Source organism: Antrostomus carolinensis, unplaced genomic scaffold (assembly GCF_000700745.2).
Source record: "Antrostomus carolinensis isolate BGI_N321 unplaced genomic scaffold, ASM70074v2 scaffold27421, whole genome shotgun sequence".
Lineage (NCBI taxonomy): Eukaryota > Metazoa > Chordata > Aves > Caprimulgiformes > Caprimulgidae > Antrostomus > Antrostomus carolinensis.
In genome coordinates, this window is record NW_010295263.1 from 9173 (window position 1) to 21633 (window position 12461).

The following is a 12461-nucleotide window of genomic DNA, read 5'->3' on the forward strand; positions in this document are numbered from 1 at the left end:
TGTTTCGCAAGACCTGCAAGAGGAGAAAGCGAGAGCCCCATGAGCTCCTGCCCACAGGGCAAGCAGGGCAATCAGCAGGCACTGGTGAAAACAGCACCCAGGGTGAACAGAAACTGGGCACATGGCTCCCTCAAACTGGTCTTTTGCAGGATCACAGGTAAGCCCTCATCAAGGCGTGGGCACCCTCATCTTAAAATTTCATTTTAAGTGTCTATCTCTGGCTACTTCAACTTTCAAGAAATCCCAGGCCTGCAAAAAGCTTCACACAGCTCAGCCAGCAGCACAGGCCTGGGTGCTGGTGACAGTGCTCTGGAAGCTGTCAGATGTGTGCAGGTGAGAAGCTCCCCAGGGAATCCCCTGCATGGAGTGGGGATATGGCCGTAAAGATATGTACCCCAGAGACATTTAACACCATGTGGGAAGGCTAGAAACAGCTTCAAGATCAGCTCTCAAAGTCAGACAGGTCAGTTTTGCTCTTGGCAGAAGCAAAATCCTGCAACTGCTGCAAAAACTTAACTCAGGTTTGAAATATTTCCCTGTCATGAACACCCTTCTGGTCTCCACCAGGAGGGGAACAACTTGTTTGAAAGGGCTCCCAGCACAGACACAACCAGAGCCTGCAAAAAGCCCACCATGCTTTGTGCCAGATATAATTTGATGTCAAGAGCAATGTGGCTACAGGAGGGCGAGGAGGCAGCATGGGTGCTCACAGAGGTGTTGCAGACAGCACCCCAAGGCTGGACACTCAGCATCCAGCCATCAAGGTCCTCAGGAAAGTAGCCAATATGCTGAAGACTACAAGCCAGAAGCTGAAGGCCAAAACACAATCACACTCCAGGCAAGTCAAGGAGTTTTACTTACTGAATCAACAGTTTCATGTTGTGAGAACCCCACAGGGGCGATGCCGTAGATGCACACAGCGAGGATGGTGATGAGTGAATGCACAAAGGTGACCCAGTACGTGAAGAAAGGCCTGGATAGAGGGAAAGGGAAAAGATCAGAGGCAGAAGCCTAGGCATGTTACAACTACTCACAGAGCACAGGAGAAAAGCTGCTGGTTTTCCCCCAGAATCTTGTCAGAATCAGGGGTACAGGGCCAGGATCATGTAGGGATGTACAAGACAAAGCAATGACCTAAGGTCATGCTGGCAGACAGACCTTGTTTACTCTGACCTCCTCATTACATTACATTCCTCAAGCCACCTTTTCCCAAGAAAAGATTCAGGAGAACGTAAGCATGATACCAAAGTGCACCGTGTGTCTGAAATAATGACTTTAGGGGAATGACCAGAGACAGGGATACCTGAGCCTTCCTGTTCATCACAGGCCAGCCGTGGTGGGACAGAGATCTGCAGTCCCTCCAGGTAGCACAGATACAGACACTCAAAGCAACGTGAGGAGCAGGGTTTGCTCCCAGTGCTCGGGGATGCTAACATGCTGCTGTCTGCTGCACTTTGCTCTGTGCTTCAGGGATACAGACTGGAGGGTCTTACCAGCAGGTTTCACCCAACACCCCAAGGCAGTGACCCGAGTCACCGTGGGGCAGCAACAATCACTCACTATTTTTGCTGGGACCCGTTCCATGACTGCAGCTCTCACCTGTGATCATCCATGTCCTCAATCTGCCGCTTGACGTAGCTGTCGATGCGCTTGCGGTATGTACGGTTTGTCAGCTTCCCCACCATCCCCAGGCCATACGGCCTCTTCTCCTTGGCAAAGAGCTTCCTGACAGGGACGGCGATGCGCTGGCCTCGCTTCTGGGGGCTGACACTCACCACCTCCTGCCGCAAGCGGACCTTGGGCTGTGCCAGGGCCCCATCCTTTTGCTTCCTCCAGCCTCGCTCCAGTGGGCTGAAATAAAAAGCGGGGCAGCAATGGTTTCCTTCTGCATGGCACAGCAACGGGGAGCAGCCCCTCCCTGGTCTTTGGTGGCAGCAGATGGCAGGGAAGGTGCCCTGAAGTGGAAGCTGTGTTTCAAAGGGTTATGCAGTGCCAGTCGAGGAAAGCACAGGACTACCTGCAGAAGGTGGCACAAGGCAGCTGTGCCAAACTGAGCCCCACCAACAAGGAGCTCTCAAGGCTTTAAAGCGTTTCAGCAACAGGAGAGGCTGCAGTTGGGCACATCTGCAGCCTCATGCACATCTATTGTCTCCTCTACTTCATTCCTCTGACTCTGTTCTCTGCTGTGAAATGAAAATGTAGCTTAGCCCACCAGTGGAAATCCCCTCCCTTAAATCACTTTACTGTGAACTGGGCAAAGGAGAAGACCAGGAATCCAAGCAGCTTCCCCGACCAAGAAAGTGACACAGTCACACGGTACAAGCTGTGCCAGTTACCTCTCAGGATCTGTCTTCCATTCCTCCCTTTATTTCCACCAATGTATGCATTTTTCAGGAAAACAACAAAGCCAGGCTTCAACAACACAGTAAAAATCCCAAGCATCACTGTCTACAGGAATTTTTTACCCAAATAAGAGTACGTGATGAACACTGCACAAGCTGCTGGTGAGTAGAACCTGCTTTGTACGTCTCCACCATATTCATATGGTTTTGTATTTCTTGGCTCTTAAACAGCAGTCTGGAGGTCAGGTCTGCAGCATTCACACCCTGACCAAAAAAAAACCTACCTATCATTTCACCCTTGCTCACTGCCTAGCACTGTAGCAGGTGTGTCCCTCTAATCTAGTTTAGCTCCTCTGGCTTCCTAAATGACCCCCTCTGCAAAAAGACAATGCTTGTCAGAAGTGGGCAGAGAAACCAGCTGACAAACTTTTTTCTGAAAGATCACCAGAGCATCTTGGAGAGACCAGGACAACTCTGAAGTATGGACAAGCAACAGGATGAGGGAGAATCTGAATCTCTTTAAGACAAAAACACCGCTGTGAAACTTCAGCTATTTTCAATATTGCACCTTGCAGAAGATGCACTTTGATAAAGCTGAAAGTCCCAAATTCCCCTGGGAAAGTCCTCCTCCAACAGAAAGTGCAGGTTCCACTGAAGCCTGCTCTTGCCCCAAGAGTTCAAGTGGTTTCTGTGTTACGGATGTGCTGTTTCCCAATATTTCCAGTGCCTATGCCAAAATAAACACCTGGCCACCTAAAAGGACACCCGACTATGATTCTGATAACAGGTCTCTGAAGTGTGAAAGAAATGTATTTTCCTCAATAAATAAAACTATTTAAGGACATCCAAATGGAGCCAAGACTGAGACTGTCTCAGAGGAGTGACAACAGACGCCCACCACTTGCTGCTTCCACTTATGTTAAGATTGAGTCAAGTTCTTGGAAGCACTTGAAGGGAAAGCGCCAACACAGCAAGATGGGCCATGAGCAGCAGAACCACAACAAGGACCTCCCTGTCTGCTCCGTGTTCACACCCAGCAGAGCTCTCTGCTGGGGTGAGCTGACTCGGAAACGACACAGAGCAATTACTCAGTACCAGTTACTCAGGTGGAAAAAATCTAGGCATACAGTACAGTACCACCCACATATTTGTAGGGCTCTCAGCATCACTGCCACACCTTCCTCTCGTTTGGAGTGAGGAATGTAGCCCAGCTTGACACTCAGTAGTGCCCCACACCACTCCTTGGAGTGAGACAACAGTTCCTGGTGGCTGTGGCAATGGTAACAGCCTCCTTGTCTTTGCTATGTCCTCCACAGCCAAAGGCTGTGTGCCCAGCACCCTCACAGCTGATTTCAAGTGTCTTTTTTTTTTTTCCCTCAAGACACAATACAGTCTCTGAAACACAACACCTTAGGCTGGAAGTTGTTGGAGAGACTGCAAAGGTGGCCTGAGAGTCAACTTTCACATGCCTGGGTAGCTGGGCAGGAGGTTTTAAGCTGGATTTAAAGAAAACCCACCACTGCACTGCTCTGAGCTCTGCACCAAGCACCCACAGCACTCAGATGCTGGCTTCCTCTATGCAGAAGGTCCCATTTTGAATGGGTTGGCCACTCCATGTTAGGCTTTGGCAGTTTCCAGGAAAATACTCACAGTAGCAAGTGGCTTCTTTCAAGCTCATTTTTGTCCAAGGCACCTCCTGTGAGATCTGTCTGATCTGGAGGCTTCACCTCAGCCTCCTTGATTGCAGCTTCTGATGGCGACTCGAACACTTCATCCGGATAAGTGGAGAGCTCCTCATGAAGGACTCCTTCCTGGGCAGAGAAACAGAAGTCCCATCAGAAAAATCCAAGATCACATTTGAGACATCAGCCCTGGCAGAAAGCAGTGCTGCTCTCCACAACACACAGTCCTGCCAGACCTAGAGTCCTGCAGCACAGGCCAGCACCACGCCAGAGCCCTGCTCCTCACCCGAGCAAAGAACGAAGTGTCGAGCTCATCTGGAAAATCCACCGTGTCCTCCTCCAGGAAACTTGCTGGGGTGAAGCTGCGTCGCTGAGCTCTCCTCAGGGTGCTGTCCTTCACAGAGCGGCCCTGTAGCCAGAGAAAGCAGCATCGAGTCACTGCCAGAAACCTGAACCACAGGCCACCCCAGCCAGCGCACACAGAGCCCAAGTGCTGAGCTGGTTCACGCTTGTGTGTGGAGCACAGCAGACCTGCTGATGTGTGACACCTTCCTGGTGAGACCCACAGGTGTTACCCCACTTCTCAGTCCTCAGTGCCCATCTCCCATGCGGGTGAGGCTTGCAACATGCTCTGCTACCACGTATTGTGCAATGTCTCTGACCAGACCGCAGTGATGGGTGGTACTGGACACAGCAAAAAGGCCACTGGGCCCAGGAAAGCAGACATGTGGCAGGATGGACAGACTTGCATAGCAACAGCCTCCAGGTATTTCTGCTTTTCCATGACTGCTGACCACGTGCAGATGGACCATCCAGAGGCCCAGGCAGGCTGAACTGGTCCTGCTGGAATGCTCTGAGCTTCTGTGGGAATCATAAGCCCCCAGGCCAATAAAGGGAAAGCAAGACCTGTACCAAAACCATCATCCCTGCTTCTTGCATATCCTGCCTCCTAGCCAGATGGCTGAAACAGAACAGGAGATGGTTTGGTTTCTTCCCCTCCACCACTGCTCTCCCCATCCTCTTTGCTCAGCAGCTCCTTCCCTTCTCTCAGAGCAGAGGCCCATCCTGCCACCAGCCTGGTCCCTGCCCTCCCATAGACCAAGTACCTTCACCAAAGCCGCAGCTGCTCGGAAACTCATTTTGGCCACAGACTCCCGTTTCCGCCGCCGAGGCAGGCGATTGAACCCTGAGCGCGAGCTGGTGAAGGAGCAGAGCGACGTGGCACCTGGGGTGATGGGTGTGTGGGGGATGCTGCAGCCATCGTTGTCGTCAGCCATACGGAAAGCTCGGCCGCGGGCCAGGGGATCTATGATCTGCCAAGAGAAGAAGCCCATCAGTCCATTCACCCCCAAACCCTTCCCTACCAAGCCCTCCTCCCTCCAAGCAAACATCCTGAGACCATGACAGTCACCTAGCTCCTGGGATTGACCAAGAACCAGGCTGGATGGACCAACAAACAATTCTACAATAGGCACATAAGGAATAACCTGTTTCAAGCTAAGCCCTAGTCGTAAGCCCCAAACCTAAGTCCTCAAACCTTTCTTCTTGCCCTTTTTTTTTTGGTTGGTATTGACTATTTTCACCCAGATGTTCCTGATGTTGACAGGAGACTCCAAACCTCCTTCAGCCTTTCCTAAGCTCTTAGTTTCTTTAACCTCCTGTGCCAGCGAGCTCCGCAGTCAGAGAATGTGCTGTCTGAACAGGAGTTTGAGAAAGCCCTGAAAACAGCCAAGCTCTTTCTCCAGCTAGTTTCTTTTCTGACACTGGACAGCCAAGGACTTAAACAGCATCCTGTTGAAGCTTAACTGGATATTTACATCTGCTTCCATTATTTAAGTTGTAACAGCTGCAAAAAGCAGGCAAGCTTCCGGGAGCTGCAAGCCCTTCATTGGGATCTTCAGGCCAAAGCTCTTACTTCTTCCAAACATACAAATCAACCTAATGAAAATATTGCCTTCAGCTACAAACCTTGCCTCTGACTTTACATCATCACAGCTGTGGTTTCCATAAGTCTTCCATGCTTTATCCTCATGTTTTACGAGCTTTTTTTAATCCACAGATGCACACTCAACAGGAAGCTTTATGGGCTTACACCTACTGATACCATGTTCTGATTTAATGTAGCCCACATAGAGCCCGACGACATTTCTGAGTCTCCTGTGACCAAAGACTGACTGCAAGACACTTTGGCTAGTAAGAAAATAGGAAAGAGCACAATAAGGTGAAACTTGGTTGAAAGATGCACAATATTGTCCTCTGCCTCAGTGGTGCAGCCAGGTTTCAGGCCACAGACTAACCTCCTTTGGAAAGAATCTGTTTCCCCCCTTGCCCAGGTTGCAGTGGTGCTCACTGATGCACAGGAATCAAACCAACTGCTGACCAGAGCAAAGGGGAGAGCTGGGATATTGTGGGTTAGTTCCGACGTGCTGGTAACTGGATGTGCTTGACTGAGTCTTGTCCCTTGGGGTCACACTTGAAGGCAGCAAGTAGGGAGCTACCAGATGCCCTTTGCAGGCACTCAAAACCATTTCTGAGGAGCTGTGAGCAGAGCTGTAGTACTGCTGATGCAAGAGACACTTTTCAAAGTCCTAAAACATAACCAGTTTTCTATGAGGACAAGTAGCTGTGCTACTGCCTGCATTCTGCTCGGGACAAGGATCCACTAGGCAAGTGTCCTGAGTGATACCAGGCCTGTTACTCTGTATTTGGGTCCGGGATACGACAGAATTTTGTCCTTGCAAAATGGCATCAAAAAGTCTGAGCTGAGAGCTCTTGGACACACTGCCCACATCTAGTCACCACCTGAGTCACAACATGACAAATACAGCTCTGAGCCTGCCACTGACACAGCTGAGGCGCCTTGGCCAACAAGACCAGAGAGACGCTGAAGGAGGGAGGCTGCCAAACTGTATCTGAGACTTGAGAAGTGTCTGAGCACGGAGCCCAAACACGTTCAGGCAGAACTGAGCCCACAGATAGGTCACAGCTGCCAAAGTGGTAAAGACGCTGGGCAGGAAACTCACGATGGCCTTGACTCTGTCCCAGGTTGCTCACCTTTTGCATGCCCAGCTGGCAGGGTCCGACATAGAGCGGAGGAGGAGTCTCTGTGCTTGTTAGAGAAATATTGTCCTGACTGGGCAAGTCCATTTCCCGGATGACCTGAGGTTTCAGCTTCCCATACCGCAGGCTGCAGTGGCGGAGGCTCTTTCTTTGCCATTTCTGAGTAGCGTCGCTGTCTTTGCTCACCCCAAACCAGTCTGCTGTGCCTCTGAAAGATGCCAGCATACAAGTGCAAAGAAGCATTAGGTTTGTTTGGACTATGTACATGAAAAGACAAAACCCCTGGTGGTCACTTCCAGCCCACCCCAATTCAAAGAGGCAGAACTCTTCCCCACGAGCATCTCACAGCCTGTCCTCAGCTGGTTTTAGCAGCCTGACAGTTGCTGGCCAGAAATGTTCAGCCATCAACAGCATTCTGTCTCTTAAGACAGAAGAAAAATGACAGGAGAGATTCACTGCATGTAAAGGACAGTTTGTCTGGAGTTATTCTAAAAAGAAAGAAAAAGAGATGGAACAGAAATCCAGAAAATAACTTGGTTTTTAAAGAAAAAAAACCACACCACCTTTCACCATCTACTGAAAACACTTACCATCTTCAGGCCAGCTCTAGGTTCCCACTGCTCTAGGTCTGTACTGTTTCATGGCTCTGTAGCTTCTCTTGAGAGCCACCAGAATTCACTGTTCTCTCCCAGCCACCCCCCACACTCCCAGGATATCCCTAACTTCCCCCCATCTCATGCTGCAGGATTTCTGTCCTCCTCAAAGGTAACATTAATGGCAAATGTTTGCTGTGGCCCTGATCTCTGCTAAGGCAGGCACACACATTTCTAAGCTGCTGGTTGCAGAAGTAGGAGCACAAGGCTGCAGCCACAAGGTAGGTTTGCTGCCAAGTGGCTGCTGTCACAGAAGAGCAGTGGATCAAAAGCAAAATCCATAGGAAGGCAAAGAGGGATCAGGGTAAGTCAGACTAACAGCCTCCTTCAAACACTGCAGGACAGCTGGAACCCTAAACCTACAAAGATCATCGCGGCCCTGCCAAGCCTTTCCCACTGTGGCTAATCCTTCCTCAGAAGATGACAAGCTGTGTCAGTCTACAGTTGTCTGGCCCAGGTGTCAAAACCTAAAAGTCCCTCCAAGCCAGTCCCAAAACCCTGACCTCAGACCCCCTGCACAGGGACAGGATTTCCAGCTGCTGAGCAGCAAGACCTCACAGATCACAAAGGGAGCGTTAAAACATACACTGGAGTAAAGGCTGGGTTAAATCTACACTCAGGTCACACAGGGGAGCTGAGTCAGTGCACTGGTGACAGGAAACTAGCCTTATGTTTTGCACTGTATCGAGCAAAAATACCATTATCCAGCAGGTGAAGGTGTCCTGCCACCATGTAAATTCAAACCCCACAGACTTCCCAGCTAAAATCCCCAGATGCAAACCACCATGCACTGACCTCCACCTTCCCCGTGCTCCCAATGACCCAGAACAGACCCTGCAGCAGGCGCGAGGTCACACGGGCCATCACTAGATCTCACCCAACCTCATGGACCCAAATGTCTCCAAATGCCTCCAGCAAATCAACATTGGCCAGACCTCAGGGACAGGGCTACGTGCATGTCTCGGAGCACTGCTCTGCCCCCACGGACCCACATCTCCTCAGAGCAACCTTCATCTGTGTTCAGAGTGTAAGAGCCTCAGGTCAGTGCCTGGTCTGACAGACCCAAACCAAGCCGACAGCACAGAGGTGACGCTCCAGCTGTGCAGATGCGCCAGCACAACACACGCCACAAAACAGTCTGACAGCTCAGAGGGCTTCTCACAGGCTGCCATAACCAATGCTTCAACACCAAGGTGACCTTGCGTGACAAGCCTGTACATGTGGCCGCTCCTCAAAGGGACTGACTGCTGAGGGTCATTTGTGCCTATGAGTCTGCTGATGAATGGACCATTGTACCAAGAGCAGCACCTCAGAGCCCCCTGAAACTGCTTCCTGGAAGGACAAGCACCACCACAGCTGTTCTGCACTGAGGACCACTCCTGAACTGCCAGAGACCACTACTGGTCCAGGGCCAGAGTAAAGAGCTGTCCTACTCTCTGATCGTCGTCAAGATAGTCCAGGAGAGCTGACTACAGAGTTTAGGGTATCTGGAGCACCCTGGCAAGATGCTGAATGCCCCTGTCCAGCTGGGGAGACCCATCACATCCTATAGACTCCCTGGACAAACAATAAACCAACATCAGAGGTCAGCTTTCACTCTTCTATCACGCTGAGCTAACCTGAAAGGCCAAGACCAAACACAAGCAGTTGCCAAAGGCAGACACAGTGCCAGAGTGGCATCTGGCCAAGGGCAGTGGTGAGGAGGCAGGACAGGAAGGGACTCCTGGGCATTATGTCCAGTCCCCGCCAAGCACAAAGTCACACTGTCTGATTTAAAAGTTTACTGAGCTCCAGTCTGGGGGTGGTGGTTGATGGGCCATTGTGCCCTGGACTCCTGGAGCAGCTCATGTCCTTGGTGCTAAGTAAACGAAGACCTCCACCTCAAAAAGGAGACAGTCACATTTGGATTAGAAAAAGCCATGATGTCAACAGGGAAAAAGTGGATGTTCTATTCCATTCACCAGCCTCTGAGCCCCACCTGGACCAAGATTACTAGCATCTGTTCAGTGCTGCTTCCTCTCCTTCCCCTTCTGCCCCAAGGAGGCTTTGGGGCCAATGTACACACACACCACATGTTGCACTGATGCCAGCAAACGCAGGCTGTGCTGTGGCTGCCCCGGGGAGATATTCCAGCTACGGTGAACACCAGGAGGATGACAGCTTGTTAGGAAAGGCAGGAGGGAGTGAGCTGGCGGGTGGACAGCTTGTTAGTCCATGCTACTTATTGACAGCTGCCTACATATTTAGTAGGAGTGACCACTGGTTTTTTGTTAGAAGCACACGTGAACTTTCTCACTCCTGCCCGTTTGCAGGCCTCCTGGCCAGCCCTGGGAAAGCAACGTGGTCCCAGCTCCAGGCAGAATCTGTGCGGTTCACAGCAGCCCTTGCACACACATGCGGGGTGGGCTTCACACTCAGTGCTACCAGTACCTGAAAAACGATCGGGGCAGGGACTGCCGCTTTCTCAGGGAACTCCTGCCCACCCGGTGCCCACGAGCGGGCAGGGTCTGACTCCTTTGAAACCGTACCTGTCTGCTGCAAAGAGAAGAGAGCTGAAGGGAAGGAACCTGCAGGGCTGTGGAGGGGAGCAGCGACCTGCATCCAACACCTCCCCATCTCCTTCCACAGCCCCATCGGCAGCAGTTGTGCCGCGCTGCACATGACAGTGGACTCCAGCTGAGAGTATGACCTGAGGAAAACAGCCAGACTCAAGCCACATAACATCATCTTTGCACACAGGAGGCTGCTGAACTCTTTTAGTGCATCTGCACCTCTGACATATGTCTCCTCTTGCTCCTGAGGATACCAGGGATACTGCAATCCCCCAGAACCCCCAGACATCTGCAACCTGCCTTCTTCTGCCCAGACGCCCAGCTACAGATCCCACTGGCTGGCTTTGGACACTGGAGTGTGAAACCATGGAGGTGTCAGCAGGCCAAGGTATGATCTGCTTAGATATAGGTGTCTGACGCCACTGGAGGTGCCCTGGACCTATTCTGGTTGACCCTGGCAGGATCTTGCCTAGTGCACAAGTCTATCTGTGCCACATCTGCTGCCTTGTATGAACATCTCGGACATCAAGGGAGACTGGAAGTGGTGTGAGACGCTTGTCCTCAGGAACATGAATCACTCCCACACCATGTTCTGGACCACACAGGCCTGATCTTAGGCTCACACTTGATCTCTCTCCTCCAAGCCCCAGGGAACACCCTGTGCATCCTGGGGGCTGTGTTAAACGGAAAACCTGGCAGTCAGCCTCCCTGGACTCACAAAACAAATCCCCAAGACATCTTCACAGATGCACGGTCTGCAATTCTATCCCCAGCTCTGCTAAACAGGGTGCAGGATTTTAGGCCTTTCCTTGGTACTTCCCAGTCCCCCATCCTTGTTTCTGATCCACTTATTTCATGCTTTTATTGCTACTGACATGTCACGTGTTCATCTCCTGCAGTTCTGCCCCTTAGAAAGTCCTTCCCACTGCAGCACCTGCTCTCCTACCCACAGCTCACGGCGCTCTGTCGCCCACACGCTGTGAGTCCTCCAGGAGGAAGAGATTTGTCCACTGTCTGTGCTGCACAACAGCCTGCATGAGACAACTCAGCATTGCAAAATAGCACTGAATCCCCCACGTACCTACTCTGAGCAGGAGATTCCCAGGACCTCCAAAACCATTTGTGCACCTCTGGGCACAAATTTTGTACCTCCTCCTAGGGTACAAAATACCTACACAGACCATTAAGTACAGGCAGGGGTGCAGCCACCAACCTGAGCCCCAGCACTGCCACTACAGCCTGGGCAGGTAAGAGGAAGACGCGTCACAGGGTCCACACACGTCTGCCCATCACCTCAATGCCAGGCAGGACATTAGCATCACCCTCAGTGCGTGGGAGCTTCGCCACCACAGTCCAGCACTCTTTAAAAAAAAACTCACTGTAGCTCCACATGCCTGGTCTGTCTTACAGTGCAGTAGCACTGGGGTTAAATTTGTTCCCCCAGCACCAAAGTGCTCTGCAGCTCCCCAATCTCTCCACCTACACACAAGCTGCACGTTGTGAGGACTTCTGGGGGAGAAGGTTACCCTAGCCATCCCACGCAATGCTTCTTGTCAGGGCCTCCGCAGCACCCTCCCAGGATATCCCCTCCTCCTTGACACGCTCCTGCCTAATTGTCCTGGCAAGGAGCAGGACAAGGGCAGGAGGGAGGTGAGGGAAGAGGCAGTCTAGGTGTGTAAGGACAGCCTCAGGCAGGCCCCAAAGCCGCCCACAGCCCTGAGAAGAGCAGACACTGCTTCATGGCTCAGCCCTCCCAACCTCCCAAGAAGCAGGATCACAGAGAGCTGCTCCAAGAGAGCTTCACCACCAAGGCAGCTGGGGAACGTCTGAGGGAAAGGAAAACAGCGCGTGGGAGGCCAGTCTCTCCCATAGCTGGAAAGTTGCTACTCGAGTGGGCGAAGCCTGGCTGGTTGAAAGTGCCCCTGACCTGTGGAGCTCCAGGGATGCTCCTGGGAGCCAGGCAGGCCTGACAGACTGCCAGGGATACAAGCCAGGCCTGTCAGGAGGGCAGCTGGGAGAATCACTCCCTTTGGACAAACTGGGATAAGCCTTTGCCATGGCAAGGGAAGGAGCATCCAGCTGTGTGGCCATGTCTCAGAGACCCCTGGGTCATGAGGACAAACAATAACAATCTGTGCAGGTGTGGGGGACAGGACCAGAGCAGCCTTTCCC

The 12461-nt window shown here is 51.8% G+C and overlaps 1 protein-coding gene across 1 annotated transcript in view; it reads right to left on the reverse strand.

Moving 5' to 3' along the window:
* RHBDF1 (rhomboid 5 homolog 1) overlaps window positions 1-12461 on the reverse strand; it is a 21495-nt gene that overhangs the window by 5926 nt on the left and 3108 nt on the right. Inside the window, exons 3-8 of the mRNA XM_010177934.2 lie at window positions 7079-7292; window positions 5131-5337; window positions 4311-4433; window positions 3993-4153; window positions 1600-1851; window positions 862-973 (exon numbers count right to left, since the gene is read on the reverse strand). Coding sequence (XP_010176236.1) covers window positions 862-973; window positions 1600-1851; window positions 3993-4153; window positions 4311-4433; window positions 5131-5337; window positions 7079-7292 — 1069 coding nt within the window. The remainder of the gene's footprint in view (window positions 1-861; window positions 974-1599; window positions 1852-3992; window positions 4154-4310; window positions 4434-5130; window positions 5338-7078; window positions 7293-12461) is intronic.